Source organism: Dasypus novemcinctus, chromosome 23, assembly GCF_030445035.2.
Source record: "Dasypus novemcinctus isolate mDasNov1 chromosome 23, mDasNov1.1.hap2, whole genome shotgun sequence".
NCBI lineage: Eukaryota > Metazoa > Chordata > Mammalia > Cingulata > Dasypodidae > Dasypus > Dasypus novemcinctus.
Window position 1 is genome coordinate 39,984,612 of NC_080695.1, and position 25,784 is coordinate 40,010,395.

At 37.6% G+C, this 25,784-nt stretch overlaps 1 protein-coding gene across 1 annotated transcript in view; it reads right to left on the reverse strand.

The window, feature by feature from the left end:
- LOC139437434 (phospholipid-transporting ATPase ABCA3-like) overlaps positions 1–24,727 on the reverse strand; it is a 150,685-nt gene extending 125,958 nt beyond the window's left edge. The window contains exons 1-2 of the mRNA XM_071211468.1: positions 24,646–24,727; positions 12,744–12,996 (exon numbers count right to left, since the gene is read on the reverse strand). Of these exons, the coding sequence (XP_071067569.1) occupies positions 12,744–12,996; positions 24,646–24,705 (313 nt within the window). The 5' untranslated portion in view covers positions 24,706–24,727. The remainder of the gene's footprint in view (positions 1–12,743; positions 12,997–24,645) is intronic.
- Between the last annotated feature and the right edge of the window lie 1,057 nt (positions 24,728–25,784).

The following is a 25,784-nucleotide window of genomic DNA, read 5'->3' on the forward strand; positions in this document are numbered from 1 at the left end:
AAATTTCAGTATTATTATAGTATAGATTAGTATATAACTCCACTTCTTACTTCCTACAGGTGCTAAAATGCAAATGCATAAAAAGTAATGAGAAATCTATGACTTTGAATATACTACATATTAAAAAATAAGTGGTAACAAGGTACAAAAAATGGTCTGGAGAGAGGGTATGGGAAAAGTATATCTGCATGTTAAGCTGGTATCAAACCAAATATGACTGTTATATAGTTAGGATGTTAAATTTCATCCTGATAGTAAGCTCAAAGAAGAGATGGAAAATATATGTACACAGAAATGAGAAGGCATTCAACATGGCAAAACACACAAAAAAAGCAAATAAATATATAACATAAGCATTAATGGAAATGGGGGACAAAAAAGTGACAAGATTTGCATATGCTAAAGAGCAAAATGGCAGAAGAAGGTCCTGTATTATCAATAGTGACTTTAACGCAAATGGATTAAATTTTTCCAGTCAAAAAGCAGAGATTGGCAGAATAGACAAAAAAGGATGGCCCGACTATATGCTGTCTGCAAAAGACTCACCTTAACTGACAATGTGATAGCCAGGCCCTGAGCCTCAACAACTCCAGCACCTACAATCTGATTTATTGGACTCATCTCACTCAGCTAAGATGGAGTTGAAGAAGGACAACCACCACACCATGGAGCCTAGAGTGCCTACAACTGAAAGCGGGAGGATTGCATCCAGTATCCATGTGGAATCTGAGCCTCCTCTTGACATAGAGGTGCAATGGACACAACCAATCCAATGTCCACAGAGAAAAGGTGGCATTGGAGTGGGAAAAGTGGACATGGTGGCTAATGGGTATGGGGAATGTCAGGAAGAGACGAGATGTGGAGGCGTCTTTGGGACTTGGAGCTGCCCCGGATGGCGCTTCAGGGGCAATCACTGGACATTGTAAATCCTCACAGGGCCCACTGGATGGAATGGGGGAGAGTATGGGCCATGATGTGGACCATTGACCATGAGGTGCAGAGGTGCCCAGAGATGTACTTACCAAATGCAATGGATGTGTCATGATGATGGGAATGAGTGTTGCTGGGGGGGGGAGTGGTGGTGGGGGGGTGGGGTTGAATGGGTCCTCATATATTTTTTTAATGTAATACTTTTACAGAATCAATAATAAAAAAATAAATAAAAAAAAAAAAGAAAAAAAGAAAAAGAAAAAAAGAAAAAGAAAAATATCTTCAAAAAAAAAAAAAAAAGACTCACCTTAAATTCAAAGATGCCAGTAGGTTGAAGGTAAAAAAGGTTGGAAAAAAATATATTCCATGGAAGTAATAACCAAAAGAGAAATTGGTGGCTATGCTAATATCAGATAAAATAGACTTTAAGTCGAAAATGGTTACAAGGGATAAAGATGGTCATTTCATACTCGTAAAGGGGACACATCAACAGGAATATGTAACAATTATAAACACATATGAACTGAACAACAGAGCCCCAAAGTATATGTAGTGAATACTGACAAATGTGAAGGGAGAAATGGACTATTCTTCATTAATAGTAGGAGACTACATACTCTCAATAATGGATAGAACACCTAGCAAGAAGATCACTAAGGAAGTACGAGACTTGAATGATTCCCTAAACATGAGATATAACAGACATATACAGACACTTCATCCTACAAAAACAGAATACACAAACTTCAAGTCTCAACTAATTTAAAAATATTGAAATCATACAATGCATAATCTTCAACCACAATGTAATGAAACTAGAAATCACTAAGAGGGAGAAATCAGTAATTCACAAATATGTGGTAATTAAACAACATCTTAAAAATTCAATGGGAATGTGGAGAAGCATGGGAAAAATGCAACTGGAGTGACCTATGGACTATGGTGAACAGTAATGATAAATTAATAATATTCATCCATCTATGCCAAAGATGTACTGTGATGATGATAATGGGGGAGCATGGAAAAGTATGCCAAATATACACTACGACCCAGTAATCATCTGATGATATTATTTTAAAATCTGTAACAACTGTTCCACCACGGTGTGATGTGTTGATAGAGGGATGTTGTATGGGAATTCTGCATGTGTGCATGATTGTTTTTGTAAGTTTACAACTTCTGTCACAGAAATATATTTAAAAATAAGAATAGGGTGGGTTGGGGGGAAATATGCGAAATATAAGATAAGGACTAAAAATCTGCAGTAAGATTTTGACAATATTCTTTCATAATTTCTAACAAATGTCTCACAACAATGAAAAGTGCTGGTGGTAGGATGAGGTGAGAGCCCTTTATGATATTATGTTTGTTTTGTACGTTCACAATTGTTACTATACACTTATTGTTTATGTATCAGTGATATACTTCAATGATTTTTTTTAGTGAAAAAAAATCTCAATGGGAAATCAGAAGCAAAATTAGGAAATATCTTGAGATGAATGACATGAAAAGACAACATAACAAACTTAGGGATGCAGTGAATGCATTGTCGAGAGGGAAATTGATAGCTCTAAATGTTTACTTTAAAAAAAGAAGACTTCAGATATGTCAAGCTCTTAATATTAATGCATGTAACTATGAACCTTATTCTTCAAATACTGAAACTTAGTAGTTACCATATGTTCCAAGGAGGAGGGAAGAAAAGAATCGATGGAAAACAGGGCATAGGAATTGTTCTGCACGATCTTGCAATGATGGATATAGGCAATTATTAATATTGTCAAACATATAAGAGTATATGGTACAAAATGTAATCCATAATGTAAACCATTGACCATGGTTAGTAGCAATGCTTCAATATTTGTTCATCAATTGTAACAAATGTACCATATTCATGTAAGATGTTATCAATAGGAGAAAATGTGAGAAGGGGATGGGGTGGAGTATAGGGGAATCCCCTATATTTTTTATGTGACATTTCTGTAACCTTAAAGCTTCTTTGAAAATAAAGCAAAAAAAAGACACTGGGGAACATAAAGAAGAAACTGTCACTGTGTATAAAAGATAGCATAACTTATGGTGTTGAAAGACATGAAAAATTTTAAATTATTATTTCTTATATTTTTATTATTTTTAAAATTCTTGTATTCTATTTATTTTTTATTATTATTATCTATTATATTTATTCATTTATTTTTTTTACTTTGTTTTGGGGGAGTTTTGAATTGCAGAAGGGTCACAACTGTGGCAGGGGAGGATCACTGGTGTGGGGTGTCAGTGATGGGGGGATGTGTGGGGAGGGTATACTTGGGGCATGTCTTTATAGAATATGGATATATTCAAGTGGTCATGGGGTGGTGTCTCAGTGGGTGGAGACCCACACAATAACTGAAAGAATATTGAATTCCCATCCTGAAAAGTCCTGATACAGTCTCTAATAGAGTGGCAAGAATCACTAGTGTACATGGGGAGTGCCTTGTGAAGGAGAACAGACCAATATACCATGCCCTTAACATTTAGGTTTGTAGTTATGCATCATGTTCTTGTTAAACTGAACCTCAGCTTGGTATTACCTTCTGAAAGCCTCTTTGTTGCTCAAATGTGACCTCTCTAAGCCAAACTCTGCATATAAACTCACTACCCTCCTGGTGTGGAACATGACTCATGGGAATGAGCCTCCCTGGCACCAAGGATTATTACCAAGTACCAACTGATAATGCATTTGGAAAAAGACCTTGATGAAAGGGGGAAATATTAAATACAAATGAATTTTTATAGCTAAGAGATTTCAAATTGAGTTGGGAGGTCATTGCAGAGGTTTACACTTATGCATGTCTCAGAAGAATCTCACTGAATGCCACAGTAAACAGTGCCTCAAGTAAGGGTGCTCCTGTGAGCTCTAGAGACATCTAGACACTATAGGCATGGCAGACTATATCAGGAATTAGGCACCCTGTCATTGCACCTTACCTTGGAATTTATTTTCCTCAATGGGAGAGGTAGACTCATTTATAATTTACCTATATGTGGCTTTTTTGTCTCTTTTATTTGAACCTATAATTAGCATTATATCCATTAAATATACGTTCCAGAGACTTAAATCTTACAGCTGTCATATGAGCCCTGAATCTCAGCAGTTTCAGCCAACTCCTACTCTCCAGTTCATTGGACTCACCCAGGACAACTAACAAAATGATGATGATGGACAATGCCCAACATAAAAAACAGAGAGTATCTATAACTACAAGCAAGACAGTTCCATCCATCTGCCCCATGGACTCTAAGCCTCCTCTCAATCAGAAACAGAGTGGGTATCACCATCCTAAAATCCTCAGTATTGAGGAATGGACAAACATAAGGGTGGAAAACAACTATGGGCTAAAGTAGCTTATTATTATTCTAGCAAATCGAAGAACTTATAACGTTGAAATAAAGACAGTGGTCACCACAGTTTCTGACAGGAAGGAGAGGGAAGAATAGGTGTAACATGGGGCATTTTCAGAACATTGGAATTGTTCTGAATGACATTGCAATGATGGATACAGGCCATTATACACTTTGTCAAAACCTAAAAACCGTGTGGTTGGAAGTATAAACTATAGGCCATGGTTAGTATCAGTGCTTCATTATGTGTTCATCAATTGTAACAAATGTACCACACTAACCAAAGATGTAGTTAATGGGGGAAAGTGTGGGAGGGGAGAGGTCATAGAGTATATGGGACTCCCCCTATACTTCTGATGCATCATTTATGTAATCTAAACCGTCTTTAAAAATAAAAATAAAAAAAATTTTAAAAGACTTCAAATCGTAGATCTAACCTCAAATCTGTAAGAACAAGAAAAAGAAGAGCAAATTAAAACCAAAGCAAGCGGAAATAAGGAAATAACAAATATTTTTCAATGAAATAGAGAACAAACAGAAAAAAAAAACCGAGAGAATCGACAAAACCAGAAGTTGGTTCTTTGAAGAGATCCACAAAATCAACAAAACTTTAGCTCGACTCACAAAGAAAAAATGAGAGGATACAAATAACAAAAATCAGAAATGGAAAGGCAGACATTGCTACTGACCTCACTGAAACAAAAAGAACTATAAGATGATACTATGAACAACTGTACACTATTCAATTAGATAACCTAGCTGAAATAAACAAATTCTTAGAAATATACAAACTACCTATATTGACTCAAGAAGAAAAAGAAGATCTCAAGAAACCAATTACTAGTAAAGAGATTGAATCAATAATCAAAAACCTCCCAACAAAAAAAAGCTCAGGACCAGATGGCTTCATACGGAATTCTACCAGTCGTTCCCAGGAGGCATAACTCCAGTTCTGCTCACACTCGTGCAAAAATTTGAAGAGGAGGGAGCACTACCTAAGTCATTCTATGAGGTCAACATCACCCTCATATAAAAGCCAATATTGTTCATGAATATAGACACAAGGTTTCTCCACAAAATACTAGCAAACCAAATCCAGCAATACACTAAAAGAATTATACATCTCATCAAGTGGTATTTATCCCAGGTATGCAAGGGTGACTCAACATAAGAAAATCAATTCGTGTAACACACATTAATAGAATGAAGGGAAAAAATGCAAGATTATCTCAATTCATGCAGAAATGGCATTTGACAAAATACAGCATGCTTTCTTGATGAAAACACTTCAAAGATAGGAGAAGGAAAATTCCTCAACATGATAAAGGGTAAATATGAAAAATCCATATCTAACATCATATACAATGGGGAAAGACTGAAAGCTTTCCCCCTACGATCTGGAACAAGGATGTTCACTGTCACCAGAACATTAAAAATTATGCTGGAAGATGTAGCTAGAACATTTAGGCAAGAAAAAGGCATCCAAATTGGAAAGGAAGAATAAAGATGCAAAATCCTTAACAAAATACTAGCAAACCAAATCCAACAGCATATTAAAAGAATTACATACCATGATCAAATGGGAATCATCCTTGGTATGCAAAGTTGCTTCAACATAAGAAAAGTAATTAATGTAGGGGTTCTTAACCTCTTTTGTTCCATGGATCTCTTTGCCAGTTGGGTGAAAACCATGGACCCCTTCCCAGAGGTAGTGGCAAATAGCTTTATGACACTCAACACCAGAGGTTGGAGAAAAGCTCATGGACCCCCTGAAATCTTTCCATGGATTCCTTGGGGGCCTGTGGACCCCTGCCCTGGTTAAGAACCTCTGAATTGGGAGAGGATGTGGCTCAAGCAATTGAGTGCCCACTTCCTACATGGTTAGTCCTGGGTTTGGTTCCTGGTGCCTCCTAAAGGAAACGAGCAAACAACAAACAAACAATGAGCAAACAATAAGCAAACAATGAGCAAACAGATAAGGGATCCAACAAAGGGAAGCTGATGTGGCTCAGTGGTTGAGGACAAGTATCCCACATAAAAAGCCCCAAGTTCAATCCCTTCTTGAAGAAGAAAACAAGAAAAAAAAAATCCATTTACAACAGTAACTAAAAGAACCAAATATCTAGGATGAAACCCAACCAAGGATGTAAAGGACCTGTACACAGAAAACTAGAAGAAAACATTATTAAAATTAAAAAATGGAAGGAAATTCCATATTCATGGAGTAGAGGACTAACTTTCGTTGTCAATCCTACTCAAAGCAATAAATAGATTTGATGTAATCCCAATAAAAATTCCAATAACCTTCTTTGCAGAAATGGAGAAGTCAGTCGTCAAATTTATAGGAAAAGATAAAAGGTCCCAAATAGCTAAAGCTATCTTGAAAAAGGACTCACTTTCTGAACTTAAAACTTGCTACAAAGTAATCAAAACAGTATGGTATTGACACAAGGACAAACATATGTAGACCAAAGGAACAGACTGAGAGCTCAGAAACCAACCCTCACGTTTATGGCCAACTGATTTTAACAAGGTGGAAAACACCACTTAATTGGAAAAGAATCCTTCCTCAACAAATGATGCTGGGAAAACTGGATCTCTTTTGCAATTAAAAAGGAGGACTCCTACCTCACACCATATATAAAAATCAACTCAAAATGGATCAAAGCCCTATATATAGGAGCCAGAACTATCAAACTCCTAGAAGAAAATGTAGGGAAGCATCTCCAGGACTTTGTGTTAGGCAACAGTTTTTTAAACTTTACACTCAAAGCACAAGCAATAAAAAACAAAATACATAAATGGGACCTAATCAAAACTTAAAACTTTTGTACCACAAAGGACTTTATCATGAAACTAAAACAACTTCCACAATATGAGAAAATATTTGGAAATCATATATTTGATAAAGGATTAATATCCAGGATACATAAAGAAATGCTTCAACTTAACAACAAAAAGACAAACAACCCAATTCGTAAATGGGCAAGAGACTTGGACATCTTTCCAAAGAAGAATACAAATGCTAGAAAGCACATGAAAAGATGTTCAACATCATTAATCATAAGGGAAATGCAAATCAAAACCACAACAAGATATCATTTCACATCAGTTAGAATGACTGCTATTTTAAAAATGGAAAATAACAAGTGTTGGAGAGGATACAGAGAAATAAGAAAAATTATTCATTGTTGGTGGAAAGTCTTCCACAGGTACTGTGGAAGACAGTTTGTTGGTTCCTCAGAAAGCTTAAGGATAGAATTACCATATGACTTGGCAATTTCACTACTTGGTATATAAGCAAAAGAATTGAAAACTGGGTCTCAAACATAATTTTACACCGATGTTCATAGCAGCATTATTCACAATGGCCAAAAGATGAAAGTCACCCAAGTGTCCTTGGATAAGTGTGAATAGATAAACAAAATGTGGTATATACATAAAATGGAATATTATTCAACTATAAAAAGGAATGAAGTCTTGACACATACAATTACCTGGATAAAACTTGAAGACATTATGTTGAATAAAACAAGCCAAACACAAAAGGACAGATATTTTATGATCTCACTGATTTGAACCAATTAAAATAAGCAAAGTCATTGAGTCAGAATCTAGAATACCAGGGGACCAAGTAGGGAAAAGGAATGGGAAGTTAAGGCTTAAATGTACAGAATTTCTGTTTGGAATTGATGGAAATATTTTGATAATGGATGGTGGTGGTGGTAGCCCAACACTGTGAACACAACAGTACTGAAATATATACTTGAATGTGATTAAAAGGGGATATGTTAGATTGTATCTATGGTAACAGAATAAAAATTGGTAAAATCCATGGACCTACACTACACAAGCAGTGAACCTTCAGTTAAGCCATTGACTTTCATTATTAGTACAATTATAAAAATGTGCTGTCATCAATTATAACAAATGTTCCACACCAAAACAAGGTGTTAGTGGTGTGGTGATGTACAGGAATCCTGTATTTTATGCATGATTGTATTTTATGCAACTTCTTTAATCAAGAAAAAATGTAAAAAAATACAAAACTGAGTGGGCTAGGGAAGGTGTGAATGTGCCATTTGACAACAGTGTGCTAACAAGTAAATAAGTATATTGTAGTCAAGAATTGTAAGCCAATGTGATACCAAATAATAAAATATTTGCTGATAAAACCAAACGAGAGATGCCAGAGTCAAGTAGCACAGAGGCTACCAATCATAAATTCCTACTGAATTAGAGTCTCAGGACAAGTATCTGAAGAATTTTAAAACTTTGGTAAAAAGTCAGTTAAGAAGAAGATTGTTTATAAGGTTGTCCCAAAGAGAAAGGGTTGGATTTTCCAAATTAAGACTTTTACATAGTTCTTGCACCCATCTCCACAGGATTATGTTGCTAAGGTTGAACCAAAATAAAAGGAATCAGGCCACCAATGAGAAGGAGAAAGTATTCCCAGTGTCCATCTCTGTAATTTGACAGTTAATGATAATGTGACTTCATTAATATATTCTACTTTTATATCATTGCCAACTCATTAGATTTTTTTAAAGATTTATTTATTTATTTCCCCTCCCCCCCCACCTTGGTTTTGTCTGTTCTCTGTGTCTGTTTGCTGCATCTTCTTTGTCCGCTTCTGTTGTTGTCAGCGGCATAGGAATCTGTGTTTCTTTTTTGTTGCGTCATCTTGCTGTGTCAGCTCTTGTGTGTGTGGTGCCATTCCTAGGCAGGCTGCACTTTCTTTCACACTGGGCGGCTCTCCTTACGGGGCGCACTCCTTGCGTGTGGGGCTCCCCTACGCGGGGGCACCCCTGCGTGGCAGGGCACTCCTTGCGCACATCAGCACTGCGCATGGGCCAGCTGCACACTGGTCAAGGAGGCCTGGGGTTTGAACCACGGACCTCCTATGTGGTAGACAGATGCCCTAACCACTGGGCCAAGTCCGCCCCCCCCCCCATTAGATTTTTGTTATAGCTTTCAGGCTGACATAATTCCATGTTGACCTCACTATCATAGAACAAAAGCATTTCCTATACTTTTCTATTGACACACCCATAATAGCAGAGATTAAAATACCAAAAGAGCCATCCAAAGTAGTATATTTCACAGGCACTAAAGTTTTTTGGAGATACACATTTTAGACTTAAAGATTAAGAATTGCATCCTTTTCCATGTGGGATCAAAGCCCCCTCTCAATATAGAGGTGGAGTGGACATCACAATCCCAGGGTCCACAGGATGGAGGGATAAAATATGAATTAGAATGGATTTACTGATATTCAACTATAGAACTATTGTGACTAGCAATGGAAGAAATTGTAGCACTGATGTGGAGAAAGTGGACACGGTAGTTGCTGAGGGCAGGGAGAGGGAAGAAGAGATGTGATGGGAGGGCATTTTCGGGACTTGGAGTTGTCTTAAATGATATTGCAGGGACAGATGCTGGACATTATATATCCTGCCATAACCCACCGAATGTATGGGGGAGAGTGTAACTGACAATGTAAACTATTATCCATGTGGTACAGCAGTGCTCCAAAATGTATTCACCAAATGCAATGAATGTGCCACAATGATGAAAGAGGTTGTTGATATGGGAGGAGTGGGGTGGAGGGGGTGCGGGGTATAGGGGAACCTCTTATATTTTTTAATGTAACATTTTTTGTGATCTATGTATCTTCAAAAAAATACAATTTAAAAAAATGAAGGGGGTGAGGGGTGAGGAGTGGGGTATATGGGAACCTCTTACGTTTTTTAATGTAACATTTTGTGTGATCTATTAACTTTAAAAAAATGATAATTAAAAATGAAATTTTAAAAAGTTATAATTTTACATACTTTTTCATAATGTATGTCTTTGTTTTAATATAGAAATGTCTTGAGATGTCAGACTGAATGTATGCATTGACTCTCCCTCTCATTCCAAATCTCTCAAACTAACAAAAAAAGACAACACATGTACACAATATGGATCCACTACTGTAAGACAGAGTAAGCTCTCTCTATCCTGTCTCTCACATCAAATATAGTTTATAAAACTTGAACAAAATGCAAGAAGAATCTATTTTTTAACTCTGAAAATTAGAAAAGAGGAAGCAGACTGGGAAAGAAAACCAGAAATTAGGTATAAGTAAACTGGCAGTGAGTGTAGCGTTTTCCTTTTTTATTATTACTTGGATATCGGCAGCAGGGAGCAGATAGAAAAAAGTCTAGGAGAAGCTCCTTTCTCTCACACCTCAATTCTACACAGCAGCAGGGATCACAGCAGCTGGCAGGAGCCAAACCTCTGAAGGAAGGGAACCTGCCATTCACATCAGAGTTCCAAGAGATTGGGATAAATCCCTGTTGCTTTTTTTTTCTCTTTTTCTCTGGTTCCACTGCCACCAAAAGTATAGTAGAGAAAGAAGAGCTCACAAATGTGAGCACAGTAAATTGTTAATGAATTCCTGGGCACACCTATGAGATTCACATGTGCTGACCTGATGCTAAATAAAATGACAAGGACTTCGAAAATTGAACAAAAATATACTACAGGCAAGATCCCAGACTGGCACTCACATGGGGCACATGTGAATGACCCTATAGCAAGCCTTTGAAATGGAACTGATATTGGAACACAGCTGACAAAAGTGGGCTTAGAATTTAAAGCCTTAGCCTAACCTGGCCTGCTAAAACAAAAACAAAAATAATAGCACTATTTATAGGATTTAAACAAAATCCAGAACCTTGTATCTCAATATTCAAAATGTCCAGGATACAATCCAAAATCTCTCAACATACTAATAACTAAAATGGAGAAAGACAAAAGAAGCCAAAGCCAAAATGGTACAGATGTTAAAATTATCTGACAAATATTTTAAAAATAGCTATTATAAAAATGCTTGCAAGAAGCAATCTTAACAATCTTGAAAGATATGGAAAAACAGACTGAGTAATAGAACAAGAAGATATGAAAAAATATCCAAATGGAAAATTTTAGAACTGAAAATATAACTAAAATAATAAAAATAGCCATTTGATAGCTCAATATCAGAATGGAGACAACAGAGGATGATGTCAGTGAATTGGAAGACAGATCAATAGATATTTCCTAATCTGAGCAAAAGAGAAAATACTGGGAGAAAGTTGAACAGGGCCTCAAGGACCTGTGGTCTAACATAGAACAGGTCTAACATTTACATCATTGTGGTCCTTGGAGAGAAGAAAGAAGTCAGGATTGAAAAACTATTTCAAAAAATGACAGCTGAAAACTTTCCATTTGTGAAAGATATAAACCTTCAGATTCAAAAAGCTCAGGGAATGCCAAACAGAATAAACCAAAAGAAATCCACAGTCAGATACATCAGTATCAACTTCTGAAAACTAAAGACAGAAAGAATCTTGAAATCAGCCAGAGAAAAATACATTACCTATGGAGGAATAAGGATTTGAATGATTACTGACATATTGTTGGAATCCAAGGAGGACAGAATAAGTGGCACAATATTTTTAAAGTGCTAAAAGGAATTGACTGCCAGCCCAGAATTCTATACCTACTGAAATATCTTGCAGGAATGAAATAAAGACATTTTCAGAGATAAAGGAAAACTAAGAAAATCCATTGCTTTTAGACTTGCTCTTATCTAAAAGATTGTTAAAGGAAGTTCTTCAGAACAAGGGGAAAAGATACCAGAAAGAAACTTTGAACTTTGGGAATGAAGGGACAGCAAAAGTTCTGATGAAATTTATATATAAAAATATAAAAATTTAATTTAAAAATATATATATGTGAATTTTAACACTTTCTAGTGATGTTTTTGATTTATGTTATGAAAACTGCAACATAAAGACATGTAAGGTGAACCATATACAGGTAAGGTTTTGACATTATAAGTGGTAAAATATTAATCCTAAGTAGACTGTGAAAAGTATACATATTATAACCCCAAGAGAAACCACTAATAATAGTATATAACAGAACCCCAATTTAACCTATTTTTTTTCTTTTATGGATCATGGTGTTGGTATCATGTCTAAGAACTCTTCAACTAACTGCATCACAAAGATTTTCTCCAATGTTCCCTCATAAATGTTTTTATCATTTTACATTGAGATTTATGATCCATCTTGAATTAGTTCTTAGCGTAAGCTATGAAGTTCAGACCAAGTCTCATTGTTTTGCCCACTGATGCCCAATTGCTCCAGCACTATTTGTTGAAAATATCCTTCCTCCATTAACTTTCTTTTGCATCTTTGTCAAAAATCATTTCAGCGTATTTGTGTAGGTCAATTCCTGAGTTCTCTATTCTGTTTCATTGAATTGTGTATCTATCCCTCCAACACAGCACTGTCTTAATTATCAAAGTTTTAACAACCAACTTTATTCTTTTTCAACAATGTTTTAGCTCCTCTAAAAGCAAATAATATGCTTTACAGAAAACCTTAGTTTCTAACCTTTCATGCTGATGTTTAGATTCCTCTTCACATTCTCAGTGATCTCTTTTAGCACATCAATATTAGAAGGTATATAGATTAATTCCCAGTTCTTGGAATTTTTGAAGTAAGAAGGCAGAGTATTGATGGGTTGAGAAGGAAAACTGTAAGGTCCAGTAATCTTTATATTAATAAGTGCACGGAATAGCAAAAGCACTATTGCAAACAGCAATGCTATTAAGACTTCCAATAGTAAACTAATGAACTGTCTCCTCTAGAAAAGAAACAAAAACATGGTGTTAGTTACCTTAAGATGACACAGTCAATGCACATGGATAGTTGTATTATTTTAAGTTCTGCCCTTTTCCCTCATGAACAGCTGTGCTTTCTTCTAGACTGTCTTCCCTAATTCCTACACTATCACTCATTTTCTTAGAGGCCATACTATATACCACTGATTCACTCAGCCTTATAGATCTGGAAGAACTATCAATTCTAGAGTTAATTTTCAGAAAGTACAAAAAACACAGTAAATTTAAATGCAATGAATGGGTATTTTCTCATTCATTTACCTACCTGTGATGGTCTGAAACTGTATTTTATCCCAGAAAAACATATTCTTAATCTATTCCTATAGGTGTAAACCATTGTAAACAGGACCTTTTGATAAGGCTACTTCAGTTAAGGTGTGACCCACCTCATTCAGGATGGGTCTTAATTCTATTGCTGGAGTCCTTTATAAATGGAATGAAGAGAGAGAAAGAGAGCAAGCAAGAAACTGAGACCAACAATACACAGAAGAGAGAAACACCAGCAGTTGCTGCCATGTGCCTTACTATGTGGCAGAGGAGCCAAGGATTGCCAGCAGCCAATCTTCAGGAAGAAAGTGTTGTTTTAATGGTAGCTTCATTTGGACATTTTCTCAGCTTCAAACTGTAAGCTAATCAATTCCCATTGTTTAAGCCAATGGATTTTATGGTCTCTGCTTTGAGCAGCCTAGAAAATGAAAAGAGATTTTTGTACCAGGAGAGTATGTGCTGCTATTGCAAATACCAAAAATGTGGAAATGGATTTGGAATTGGTTAATGGGCAGAGGCTGGCAGAATTGTGAGTTGTTTGATAGAAAAGGTTTAGATTGCTTTGAAGAGACTGTTGGTAGAAATATGGATGCTAAAGGTACTTCTGATAAGAACTCAGACAGAAATGATGAATGTGTTATTGGAAACTGGAAGAAAGATGATTTTTGTTGTCATTGTTTACAAATCATTTTTATTGATACATATTAATAAAGCATACAATTCATCTAAAGTGCACAATCAATAGTATTTAGTATAATCACAATCACATAGTTGTGCTTTCATCACTTCAATCATTATTAAAGCATTTTCATTATTTCAATAATAATAATAATAAACAAAAAAACACAAACAACAAGAAAATTCTTAACCTCTCAATATGTTTCCCCGGCTGTACAAATCTGCTATTTCTGGCTATCCTTGCACATTTATTTATTTATTAAGGAGTTTTATTGAAATATATTCACAAACCATACTAATCTATCTAAAGTATATAATCAATGGCTTTTATTATAATAAAAATGTTGTGCATTCATCACAAAAAATTTTTTCACTACTCCAAAAAGAAACACTCCACACCCTTAAGCATGCCTTCCCCACCCTACATAACCACTAATCAAATTTCATCTTTACAAATTGATTTGTATTTATATTTTATATAAATGGAATCCTACAATATGTGTATTAGTCAGCCAAAGAGATGGTGATGCAAAATGCCAGAAATGTGCTGGGCATTATAAAGGGTATTTATTTCGGGGTAGGAGCTTACAGATACCAGGTCATAAAGCATAAGTTACTTTCCTCACCAAAGTCTATTTGGAGCAAAATGGATGCCGATGTCTGCAAGGGTTCAAGTTTCCTGGGCTCCTATGTTCATGGGGCTTGCTTTTCTTTGGGTTCAAGGTTCCTTTCTTTCTGGGGCTGGCTTCTCTTTCCTTGTGAGCTTACTTCTCAGGACTCCAGCTTAAGTCTTGAGCATCAAACTCCAACATCAGAAACCCTCAACTCTGTTCTTTGCCATGCCTTTTATCTGTGAGTCCCCACCTGCCCTAATCATAACTCAATCATGTCCAGGTACAGATCAGATTACAAGCATAATCCAATATCTATTTTTGGAATTCTTAACCATATCAAACTGCTACAATGTGTTACACAATATATTTAGTTGAGAGTAGATCATACAATATTTGTCCTTTTGTGTCTGGCTTGCTTCACTCAACATAACGTCCTCCAGGTTCATCCACGTTGTCATATGCTTTATGACAACATTTCTTCTTACAGCTGCTTAATATTCCATTGTGTGGATATACCACAGTTTGTTTATCCACTCATCAGTTGATGGACACCTGGGTTATTTCTAACTTTTGGCAATCATGAATATCACCACTATGAACATTATGTGCAGATGTCTGTTCGTGTTACTGCTCTCAGTTCTTCTAGGTATATACCCAGTAGTGGTACTGCAGGGTCATGTGGCAAATCTATACTCAACTTCCTTAGGAAATGCCAAAAGTCCTCCACAGTGGCTGTACCATTCTACATTCCCACCAACACTGAATAAGTGTGCATATCTCTCCATATCTTCTTCAATACTTGTAGTTCTCTATCTTTTTAGTAGTGGCCATTCTGATAAGTGTGAAATATCTCACTGTATTTTGATTTTCATTTCCCTAATCACTGCTGGTGTTGAACATTATTTCATGTGTTTCTTCTGCTATTTGCATTACTTCTTTGGACAAATGTCTATTCAAGTCTTTTGCCCATATTTTAATCAGTTTGGCTGACTTTTTATTGTTGAGTTGTAACACCTTGATGTACTATAAAAAAATTATTAAGAATTGTGAATTCATAAGCTTTCTAATCAATAGTGTCTGCTATTTTAGCCTAGAATTGTGAATGATCAACTTGTCCATTGTCCTTTGGAATGCTGTAACCCTGCTATGCAGGCAACCCCCTCACCTAGTAACCAAAAAACAAGTGTTTAAAAGGAACAAGTTACCAGACACGGCATTTGCACATCCTGTTCGTATTCCCTGTAAAGCTAAAAGCTAAAACCTTATGTTCCTATTCAGTGTACTGTGAACAGAACACAAAGACCTCTCGAGACACCACGTCTCCTGTGGAGGGCTGGCTACCGCCACCCCCTGAATGGATTCGGTTACTTTCGATGAAGTCATTCCTCATGAACTGCAAGTCTGATTGGAGTTCTGAAGTACGGAACCCCTTAAAAAGGATGGTCCCCAAGCTGCCAGTTGAAGCCTCACCCAGGAGAGGACGCTCTACCCGGGACCGATTTTCCAATCAGGACTCTGATCTCCTGGAAAAGGGGTTCCCCAGCCATGTGAGAGATCAGATGTTGAGTTTCCCCCTGATTTGGTGAGTGGTTGTATATACTTTCATTCTTTCCTATGTCCTTAATTGATTACTTTCTTTTGTGATTGCTCAATTGTTATAATCATTTGATATAACCTGAAACTCATTTGATTGAATAAAACTGCCTTTGCATAGCATTTAGAGTTTCTGCCTCTTCTTTAGCGGAACATTTTGGTGTAGTTCGCAGGATTCATTATATATTAAGCTCCCATATTGTTAACCTTTATTTAGCAGAACATGTCTCTTTATATATCATGGATATTAAACCTTTATTGGACATGTGGTTTCCAAATATTTTCTCCAATTGAGTCGGCTGCCTTTTCAACCTTTTGACAAAGTCCTGTGAGGTGCAAAAGTGTTTAATTTTGAGGAGGTCCCATTTATCTATTTTTCCTTTTGTTGTGTGGGCTTTGGGTCTAAGGTCCAAGAAACCACCACCTACGGCAAGGTCTTTAAGATGTTTCCCTACATTTTCTTCTAGTAGTTTTATGGTCCTGGCTTTTGTATTTATGTCTTTGATCCCTTTTGCATTGATCATTGTATAGGGAGTGAGACAGAGGTCCTCTTTCATCCTTGTGGTTATAGATAACCAATTCTCTCAGCACCATTTGTTGAGGAGACATTTTGTCCCATTAAAATGGACTTGGTAAATTTGTCAAAAAGCAGTTGACCATAGAGGTGAGGGTTTATTTTTGTACTTTGCATTCTATTCCATTGATCAATGTGACTATCTTAATACCAGTACCATGCTATTTTGACACTGTAGCTTTGTAATATGTTTCAAGGGCAGGCAGTAAAATTCCTCTATTGTTGCTTTTCTTATTTAGAATGCTTTTGGCTATTCAAGAGCACTTTCCCTTCCCAATGAATTTGATAATTGTCTTTTCTATTTCTGTAGAGTAGTCTGTTGGAATTTTGATTGGTATTTCATTTAATCTATAAACCTGTTTGGGTAGGATTGACATCTTCATGATATTTAGTCTTTTTTTTTTTTTAAGATTTATTTATCTATTTATTTCTCTCCCCTTCCCGCCCCTCCACCCCAGTTGTCTGTTCTCTGTGTCTATTTGCTGTGTCTTCTTTGTCCACTTCTGTTGTTCTCAGCGGCACAGGAATGTGTTTCTTTTGGTTGCGTCATCTTGCTGCATCAGCTCTCTGTGTGTGCGGCGCCATTCCTGGGCAGCTGCACTTTCTTTCATGCTGGGCAGCTCTCCTTACGGGACGCACTCCTTGCATGTAGGGCTCCCCTACACGGGGGACACCCCTTTGTGGCGCGGCACTCCTTGCACGCACATCAGCACTGCGCATGGGCCAGCTCCACACGGGTCAAGGAGGCCCAGGGTTTGAACCATGGACCTCCCATGTGGTACATGGACGCCCTAAACACTGGGCCAAGTCCGTCACCTATTTAGTCCTCTAATCCATGAACACGGACTGTTATCTCCACTTGTTTAGGTCTTCATTGATTTCTTTTTTTTTTCAGATTTATTTCTCTCCCCTCCCCACCCCGCCCAGTTGTCTGCTCTCTGTGTCCATTTGCTGCGTGTTCTTGTTTTTCGTCTGCTTCTGTTGTTGTCAATGGCATGGGAATCTGTGTTTCTTTTTGTTGTGTCATCTTGCTGTGTCAACTCTCCGTGTGTGCGACGCCATTCCCAGGCAGGCTGCACTTTCTTTCGCGCTGGGCGGCTTTCCTTACGGGGCGTAAACCTTGTGCGTGGGGCTCCCCTACGTGGGGGACACCCCTGCGTGGCACGGCACTCCTTGCACACATCAGCACTGCATATGGGCCAGCTCCACACGGGCTAAGGAGGCCTAGGGTTTGAATTGCAGACCCCCCATGTAGTAGACAGATGCCCTATCCACTGGGCCAAGTCCACTTCCCTTCATTGATTTCTTCTGCTGTTGCTTGGTAGTTTTCTACATACAGGTCCCGTAGTTTCTTAGTTAAATTGGTTGCCAGTTATTTGAGTCTTTTTGTTGCTACCGTAAATGGAATTTCCCCCTGATTTCTTGCTAAGATTATTCTAGTGTATATAAACATTACAGATTTTTGTGTGTTGATCTTGTATCCTGTTACTTTACTGAATTCCTTTATTAGCTCAAGTAGCTTTGTCATAGACACGTCAGAATTTTCTAAATACAGGATCATGTCATTGGCAAACAGTTTTTTACTTCCTCTTTTTCTATTTGAATGCCTTTATTTTTTGTGTGTGTAATTGCTCTTGCTGGAACTTCTAGTATAATGTTAAATAACAATGACAGTGGGTATCCTTGTCTTATTCCCGATTTTAGAGGGAAAGCCTTTAACTTCTCTCCATTGAGTATGATGTTGACTATGGGTTTTTCATATATGTCTTTTATCATATGGAGGAATTTTCCTTCTATTCCTATGAAGTGTTTTTTATCAAGAAAGGATACTGAATTTTGTTGAATGCCTTTTCTGCATTGAGTGAGATGATCATGTGTTATTTTTCCTTAAATTTGTTAATTGGTAATATAATATGCTAATGATTTTCTTATGCTGAGCCAGCCTTGCATACCAGGAATAAATCCTACTTAGTCACGATGTATAAGTTGTTTGAATGCTGTTGGATTTGATTTGGAAGTATTTTGTTCAGAATTTCTGCATCTATGTTCATTAAAGAGCTTGGTCTGTCACTTTCTTTTCTTGTAGCATCTTTATCTGGCTTTGGTATTAGGGTGATGTTGGAGTCATAAAATGTGTTGGCCTGAGCAGAGTCTCAGAGACAGATAAAGTAGATACAACCCCAGGTATTGGTTCTTTTGAGGGCTAAAGAGACCCATAGGTTCTATGGTCATGGCAGATGGGGTTCACTGCCATGTCAGTTGGTCCTTCTTTGGAGCTGGTGTTTCTGCGTGATGGAGCTGGACACAGATGGGATCTCTTTTCACAAGACTTTCATGCTACTTTACTGGAATTGTAGTTGGTGCTGGGGTTTAAGATATATCTAGGGGATTTGAATCTCTGGACTGACAATATGATAGCAAGGCCCTGAGCCTCAACAGACTTCAACTCACACTCTGATTTATTGGATTTACCCCACTCAGCTAACATGGAGTTGAAGAATGTCAACCACCACACCATGGAGCCTAGAGTGCCTACAACTGAAAGCAGGATTGCATCCAGCATCCATGTGGAACCTAAGCCTCCTCTTGACATAGATGTGCAATGGACACAACCAATCCAAGGTCCACAGAGAAAGTGTGGCATTGATGTGGGAAAAGTGGCCATGGTGGCTGCTGGGTGCGGGGAATGGGAGGAAGAGATGAGATGTGGAGGCGTTTTCGGGACTAGGAGTTGTCCTGGGTGGTGCTTCAGGGACAATTACCGGACACTGTAGATCCTCCCAGGGCCCACTGGATGGAACATGGGAGAGTATGGGCTATGATGTGGACCACTGACCATGAGGTGCAGTGATGCCCAGAGATATACTTACCAAATGCAATGGATGTGTTATGATGATGGCAGAGAGTGTTGCTGTGGGGGGGTGTGGTGGGGTGGGGGCGGTGGGGTTGAATGGGACCTCATATTTTTTTAATGTAATATTTTTTAAAAATGAATAAAAAAATTAAAAAAAATAAAATAAAATGTGTTGGGTAATTTTCTCTCCTCTTCCAGTTTTTAGAAGAGTTTAAACAGGATTGGTGTTACTTCTTTTCAAAATGCTTGGTAGAATTCACCTGTGAAGCCATCTGGTCTTGGATTTTTCTTTGTTGGGAGATTTTTGATGATGCAGTCAATCTCTTTAAATGTGATTGGTTTAAGATCTTGTGTTTCCTGTAGTGTCAGCATAGGTTGCTTGTGCATTTCTAGGAATTTGTCCATTTCATCTAATTGTCTACCTTGTTCGCATATAGTTTCTCATAATATCTTCTTAGGATACTCTTTACTTCTTGGGGTCAGTAGTAACTTGCCCCCTTTCATTTCTGATTATATTTATTTGCATCTTCTTTTTTTCTTTCCTACTCTAGCCAGGGGTTTATCAATTTTATTAATCTTCTCAAAGAACCACCTTTTGGTTTTGTTGATTTTCTCTATTTTTTTGTTCTCAATTTCAATTACTTCTGTTCTAATCTTTATTATTTCTTTCTTCTGCTTGATTTGGGATTGGTTTGCTCTTCCTTTTCTTGTTTCTCTAGTTGTTCAGTTAAATCTTTGTGTTTAGCTCTTTTTTCCTTTTTAAGATAGGTGTTTAGTGTTATAAAATTCCCTCTTAAGTCTGCCTTCACTGTATCCCATAAGTTTGATAAATTGTGCTGTTTTCATTTGTCTCAATATATTTACTGATTTCACTTGCAATTTCTTCTTTGACCCACTGAATATTTGGGAGTATGTTGTTTAGCCTCCACACATTTGTGAACTTACCTCTTTCTTGTCTATTATTGATTTCCAGTTTCATTCCATTATGATGAGAAGGTGCTTTGTATAATTTCAAGCTTTTTATATTTATTGAGAGCTGCATTGTGACCTAACCACAATGGTCTATCCTGGAAAAAGGTCCATGGGCACTTGACTGTCCACTGAGTTTGACTGCAATGTTCTGTATATGTCTGATATGTCTAACTATTTTATATTGTCAATTTGTTTCCTTGTTGATCATCTGGTTGTTCTATCTAATGGTGTGAATGTTATGTTGAAATCACCAACAATTATCATAAAGATGTCTATTCCTCCCTTCAGTTTTGCCAGAGGTTGTCTCATGAATTTTGGGGCACCCTAGTTAGGTGCACAGATATTTATGACTGTTATTTCTTCCTGGTGGATTGTCCCTTTTATTAATACATAATGGGCTTCTGTATCTCATAACTTTTTTGCATTTAAAGTCTGTTTTGTCCAATATTAGTATAGCTACCTCTGTTTTTTTTTTTTTTTTTTGGTTACTATATGTGTGGAGCATCTTTTCCCAACCTTTTACTTTCAGCTGGTTTGTATCCCTGGGTCTAAGGTGAGACTCTTATAAGCAGCATATGAATGGCCCATGCTTATTTATCCATTGTGTCAGCCTGTATCTTCTGACTGGGCAGTTTAATCCATTCCCTTTCAATGACATTACTGTAAATGCATTATTTACTTCTACCATTATATTCTTTGGTTTTCATATGTAATATCTAATTTTCATCTGTCTTTTTACTCTTTTGGTTATCCTTTCTGCTATTCTTTCTTCTATACTCTCCTCCAAACCTCCCTCTCCTGTCTTTACATTCAGGCTGTAAGGCTATCACCTTTAATATTCCTGGCAAAGGTGGATTCTTTTTTTCACAAACTCTCTTAGTTTCTGTTTGTTTGTGAATATTTTAAACTCACCTTCATATCTGAAGGAAAATTTTGCTGCATAAAGAATTCTCAGATGTTGGTTTTTCTCTTTCAGTATCCTAATTGTATCACACCACTGTCTTCTCGCCTCCATGGTTTTTGAAGAGAAATCTGGACTAAGTCTTACTAGGCATTCTTGTATGTGACTGTTTGCTTCTCTCTTGCTGCTCTCAGAATTTTCTCTTTATCTTTGACATTTAACATATTGAGTAGTTAAGTGTCCTGGAGTAGGTTGGTTCAGATTAATTCTGATTTGAGTACAGTGAGCTTTCTTGGACATGTAAGTTCATTTCTTTCAGGAGAGTTGGGAAATTTTCAGCTATTGCTTCCTTAAATATTCTTTGTGCCCTTTTTCCCTTATCTTCTCCTTCTGGAACTTCCATGACACATACGTTCTTGTGTTTTGTGTTGTCATTCACTTTCCTGAGGCCCTGCTCAATTTTATCCATTTTTTTCTCTCTGTGATCTTTTCTTCTCTTCAGTTTCAGCTCTTCAGTCTTCAGTATCACCTTTCCTTTCTTCTGTCATTTCGAGTCTACTGTTGTATGCCTCAAATGTGTTTTGCATCTCACCTAACGTGTCTTTCATTCCCATGATCTCTGTCACTTTTCTATTCAGCATTTCAAATTCTTCTTTGTGCTTGTTCAATGTCTTCTTGGTTTCATCTGTCTCGTTAACCACATATTATCTTTCAAGTCAGTAATTTTGATTTTGGATATTTGTATGCATCTTGCTAATTGGTTGTTTCAAATCCTGAGTCTCTTCTGGGACTTTGATATATTCCTCCTCTTATGCCATTCTTTCATTTTTGTAGTATGGCTCATAATTTTTTGCTGACGTCTAAGCATCTGATTAGGATTGCAGTTTACTCAGATGCTCAATTTCTCTCTGTTTCATAGGGATTTAGTGGCCAGAGGCTATGTGTTACTACTGCTCTTTGATTCTTGGTTCAACCTGGATTGTTAGGTCCCTGTTAGTTGTTCAAAACTGGGTTTTGGACTCAGTAATGGGTTGCAAACCCTCTTCCTAGGGTTTTAGTGAGGGAAGTGGTAAAGGCCAGAAAGCCTCTTATTTACTTTTAATTTTCTCACATGCACTTCCTTGGTCCACAAGCAGATGGCACTCTTTGGCAGTCCCCTCAGTTCAATGCCTGGTCCGCTTGTGTTTGCTGCAACAGGGACCAGATCAGTGGATCTGCCTGGAGGCTAAGAGCCTTGTAATTCAAAATTTCTCAGAGACAGTTCTGTTCTCTAGCCTTTGCTGTCAGCCCCCTCCCTTTTCCCATCTAGGAAATAATTCTACTACCCTCTATACCCTCAATAATCAGTTCCTGTTAGTAGAGAGGGATCTTGGGAGAGATGGATCTCTTTAGTCCTGGGCCTTCACTTGGTGTCCTAAACCCTGGATGATTTTTTTCCAGGCCATTTCCATCTGTCGTCTAGCTATTTTACTGGGAGAGAAGAGAGTCCTGTGCCTTTCTAGTCTGCCATTTTCCTGGAAGTCCCTTGATCTTTGTTTTACAGTGACAGAGAACTTGGTGAAATTGAATTCACATGTTGGATGGAAGTCAGAATTTGAAAAATGATGAAGTTGGATATTTGCCTGAATATGTTGCCAAGCTAAGTGTGGTAAGTGCAGTCTGGTTTCTCCTTGAAGTTTATAAAATGTGAGAAAAAAGAGATAAACTGAAAACTGAACTTCTCAGCACAAAGAAATCAGAAATTGATGGTTTGGAAATTTCTGAGCTTCTGAAAAGCAGTTTCCCAGAGAACAGGGCTCTATGTACGGGTTTAACTGAACATGGACCCTATCAGTCATTTCAGTACAAGTTAAGATTGGAGTTGCAGTTATCCAAGAAGTGTCTGTGGAAAGTTCTATTGTCTGATGGTTTGGACCCCCATTTACTACAAGCCAAACTGACAAGTTTTTTTGTGAAATCTGTATGAACAGAACTACTGCCAGCATGGACTAAAAGGGACAGGAAAGGGACAAATTGAGGGAAAAATCACTTAAAGGGTAGAATCATGGAAGCTGAGGTTTGGCCAAAGACATCTTCTTGGGCCAAGAGAGTGGGCCCACCTATGTGCAGGGAAAGGGTGAGTCTGCCCCAGGGCTTGGAGAGTGCCAGCCTTCTACCCAATTATTCAGGAAGAGTGCTATCACCCCAGTGTTCTCAGAGCTTAGCGTCTATTCCCTGGTGACTGTAGGGAGCCTGGTCACCATCGTGATGCTTGAAGAGGTTGGAGCCTTCATCCCAATGTTTGTGGGGAGTATGGCCACTGTACAAGCACTTGGAAGGGTGGAGCTCTTGCTCCATAAGTCCCTGAGGACAAAACATCATTCCATAGATGTCGCTCAGACTTTGAAACCTAATGGAGAATGCCATGCAGGGTTTCAGAACTGTTTGGGACTCATGACATTTTTTTTTCTTCTAATTTCTCCCTATGGGAATGGGAATATCAACCTTATACCTCTCCCTCCACTGTATATTGGAAGCAGATAATTTGTTTTCTAGTTTTCACATGTCCATAGACTGGAGTTATGCCCTAGGACAGACCGTATCTATAAACGATTTTGATGAGACTTTGTACTTCGTATTGTTACTGAAGTGACTTAAAGCTTTTGGCATATTGTGATGGAATGAACGTATTTTGCACATGGAAAGAACATGTCTGTTTGGGGTGCAGAGAGTGGACTGTGGTGGTTTGAAACTATATGTATCCAGAAAACTTTCTTAAATTTAATTCATTCCTGTGTGTGTAAACCCATTATAAGTAGGACCTTTTGATGGGGCTACTTCAGATAAAGTGTGACTCATCTTATTCAGGATGGGTCTTAAAACTATTCCTGGAGTCCTTTATAAATGGAATGAACATAGAGAGAAAGTCATGGAAGCAAGAAGCTGAGATCAACAAAACCAGGAAAAGAAATGAGAGACTAGCAGACCTTGCTATGTGACTTGCCTTATGACAGAGGAGTCAAGGATCACTGGTAGCCAGTGGCTAGAAAGCATTGCCTTGATAATGCCTTGATTTGGACATTTTTCTCAACCTCAAAACTGTAAGCTAATAAACCCATTGTTTAAGCCAGTGTGCTTCATGATATCTACTTTAAGCAGCCTAGGAAACTACAACACTACCTTTATGGTAAAATTTTTCCAGAGTAACACTGCAAATTGATTCAATGCCAGTGTATTCATTCTTCTTCAAAGTGGGTATCTTCAACTCTACGGAGAGAAGAAAGGTTTTTTAATGTTGTTACCTAACTAAATGTGAACTTTAAGCAAAAAAGGATTACTTTTTTCTCCTTTTTTCCTTAATCAACTTGAAAAATTGATACCAAGAAAGATTACGTATTTGAAATAAAACATTAGCAAATTGAATTGTTCCTATTTTTCTATTAACTTACTTAATATTAAAAGAATTTCTAGTATGTGTTAAGACACTGGAGAAACAAATGTCAGTAAAATGTGGTCTCATTGTTCCAGAGGAAGATGGCATGATGGTCTGAGAATACTGGTGCCTTGATCATCCATGTCTAAGTTTGCTGGTAGGGCAGAAGCTTCATACCAGGAAGGGCAATCTGGGAAAACCAGGAGCAACCAACCCCCCATGCCTACATATGTAGTGGGCCTATAACCCTGGGAAAAGAATGCTGCTACCCTTGCCCCCAGTGCTGGTGCAGTGATGCTGAGGTTTTTCCCAAGGGTATGAGCAGGCTGTAGGGATAAAGAGCTCCACAGCTCTGAGAGATCAGACTGTATATAGAACAAAGCATTGAAAGCTTCATACCTAAGGGAGTTGTCAAAAAACAATGAAGATATTAATGGCAAGTGAACAAGAGGGAGCCTGGTAGCTACATGATAGTAGTAACAACAAAATATTTAAACAGAGAATTAGGGAAAGTCATGGCCAAAAAGAACCCTCCTGGAATTGCACTCATTCCCGGGGATCTGAAAAGCTAAGAACAATCTTATGTGCTAAGCTGTGCATACATGGCCAAACTTGAAATCATTCCCTAATCCAAAGACATATCCATTAACAAAAGGCAATAGCTTTAATGGCTTAAATAGTTTACCCACAATCCCTGACCAAACACTAAATGAACAATAAATTACTATGACCCAGGAAGTACACCAAAAAGTCCAAGCTTTTAAATAAAATTACACACATCCCTGGTGGTCTGGAAGCCTGTGTGCAAACCCAAGGAGCAATCAGAGAGGGAGCCTTCAAGCTACTAGACCCTGATTGAATGTGGGCTTAAACAATGTAAACTCCT